This window comes from Cystoisospora suis, assembly GCF_002600585.1.
Source record: "Cystoisospora suis strain Wien I chromosome Unknown contig_11273, whole genome shotgun sequence".
Taxonomy (NCBI): Eukaryota; Apicomplexa; class Conoidasida; order Eucoccidiorida; family Sarcocystidae; genus Cystoisospora; species Cystoisospora suis.
Window position 1 is genome coordinate 1 of NW_027164044.1, and position 2,317 is coordinate 2,317.

The window sequence follows — 2,317 nt, forward strand, 5'->3', positions numbered from 1 at the left end:
CTTTGATCGCCTCGAAGACTGCAAGTAGTCCATTCAAGTCGACATCTCTCTCTCTCCAAACGCCTTTCTACTCGCTCTTCTCGATGTCTATCCATCTTTCTATCTATCTATCTATTTATCTATGTACCTATCTCTCTGTATCTACCTACTATCTGTCTATATCATATGTACCTAGATATATATATATATATATATGTATCTATCTTTGAGAATCTTTACGATATATTGTAGGGCTTTAAATAGAGACATGCCTAAGGCCTGTCCGCGCCATGTATGTGGACTTGCTGTATATATGAGTCTGCTTATCAGTGCAATTCATTCTGAGTATAGCTTTCTACATCTCTCCTCTCTGCCTCTCTGTCTCTCTGTCTCTGTCTCTCTCTCTTTCATTCTTTTAGGTTTATCCTTTTTGGTGTCTTGCCATCTCTCTAAGAGTTTCCTAGCGAAGCTTAAAGAAGGAACAGGAGGGACAGGAGGGACAGGAGGAGGAGGGAGTGGGACCTCCACACCTGAAAGCATCCCTCCCGTAAGAAGAAGAAGTTGCTTCTCTAGTCTTCTCTTCTCTTTTCTCCCATCTGAAAGAAAAGAAAAGAACCTAGATAGATAGATTAAAGATAGAGTGAACGTAGATAGACAGATAGGTTAAAGATGGATAGATTAAAGATAGATAGACAGATAGATTAAAGATGGATAGATTAAAGATAGATAGATAGATAGGCAATGGAATTAATATGTGTGAGGCAAGTCTTTTCTTTTTGTGGTGGTTGAGGTTGCTCTCATCCACTCTTTTTCCTTGTCTTCCTGGACGAGTCCTTGCTGTGTTTTCTTCTTCTTCTTCTCCTCGTCACTGTTCTTTTGATGCTTCTCTGTATTCTCCTCTTTCTCTCCTTCCTCGTTGGTATCTCTCTCATAGATATAGGCATCTACCTGTGGGCGTACAACGAAGGTTACCCTCTTCCCTTCTCTTCATATACACACAGATACATATATATATATACATATATCAATACATAGATTCGTAGACAGAGAGATTTAGAGATAGAGAGACAGATAGATAGATCTATGGGGGTGTGTGTTACCTCTATATGTTTAGGTGTAGATGGAAGCTGTTGTACAGAAAATCTCTAGACCTCCCTTCATCGACCGCATTGCATACAAACCACACGAGGCAAATCTCCCCTTCTTGTCCTTCTTTTTCCTTCACGTAGATACATAAGATAAGAGAGATAGACAGATGAATAGTCCGCCTGTATCGAAGTAGGCGAACGCGTCTGCCTTAGATACATCTTTCTGAAATACATTTATCTATCTATCTATATATCTATATATCTATATAAATGTATATATATATATATATGTAGCCTCATAGATCGAACTATATGATAGATGCAGATATCTGTGTGTCTCTATCTCGATAGGGACGTCTACTTTTGATTCTTCTCAAGAGGAGTTCCAAACCCAAGAAGAAACACACGCTAACATAGTTTATGTAGATATATATCAATATATCTAATTAAAAGATCAGATAGATAGATAGATAGAGACCATCGAGATGCATGTGTACGAACACTCGGGAAGAAGAGGAGTGGAGGTGTCTTTCTGTTTTCTTTAATGACGTAAGAAGAGAGTCGACTTTCATCATCTAACCACACCTCAAGACGAGATTTCTTTCTCTATCTAATTCAAGCTTAAACACAACTTACCTGTTTCTCTAGAATTCAAAAAGTGGGAGAGGAAAGTCGATTTCTTTCTTCTCCCCGTTCGGCGTCTCTCAAACACATTCTTTTTCGAGAGAAAGAAGACTTTTGGAGAAGATCTGTTCCTTCTCTATTTTAGACGGTTTGCTTGATCTTTGTACAAGTCGATTTGTGAATTTCTTTCTTGGTTTGGCTCTAGGATGACGTTTTTCTCTCTCAGTTGATAGCCGTCATGTTTGGGCTGTCTGTACACCCGAGATGGAGTGCATGCAGTTCACTCATTTTATCTCGATTAGCACGAGCCAACTTTTCTCTCTTCATTAAAGTCATGGGGAAAACAGCAAAGTAAGGAAGGCTATCTGTTCATAAAACGGACTCGTCAATCTCCTCTATCTATCTATCTATCGATGTATCTATCGATGTATCGATGTATCTATCTATCGATGTATCTATCTTTGTCGTATCTGCCTATCTCTTTTTTAACCAGTCTGTCTTTAGTCTGTCTTTCTTTAGTCACTTTATCTTCTTCGTCTTCAGTCAATCTATCTATGTATCTCCGATCAGCATATCTACGTATGTCACTTCAGTCTCTCTATCTGTCTATCTCTCCTTAGTCAGTC

General features: G+C 38.8%; 1 protein-coding gene across 1 annotated transcript; it reads left to right on the top strand.

The window, feature by feature from the left end:
* Window positions 1–400: 400 nt before the first annotated feature.
* Window positions 401–2,046, top strand: CSUI_011393 (wd g-beta repeat-containing protein; the record flags this gene model as incomplete). The annotated part of the gene is made up of 2 exons (XM_068071492.1): window positions 401–526; window positions 1,897–2,046. Coding segments are annotated over 2 exons (276 nt in total), but the record flags the coding sequence as incomplete, so codon positions are not given.
* Window positions 2,047–2,317: the final 271 nt, after the last annotated feature.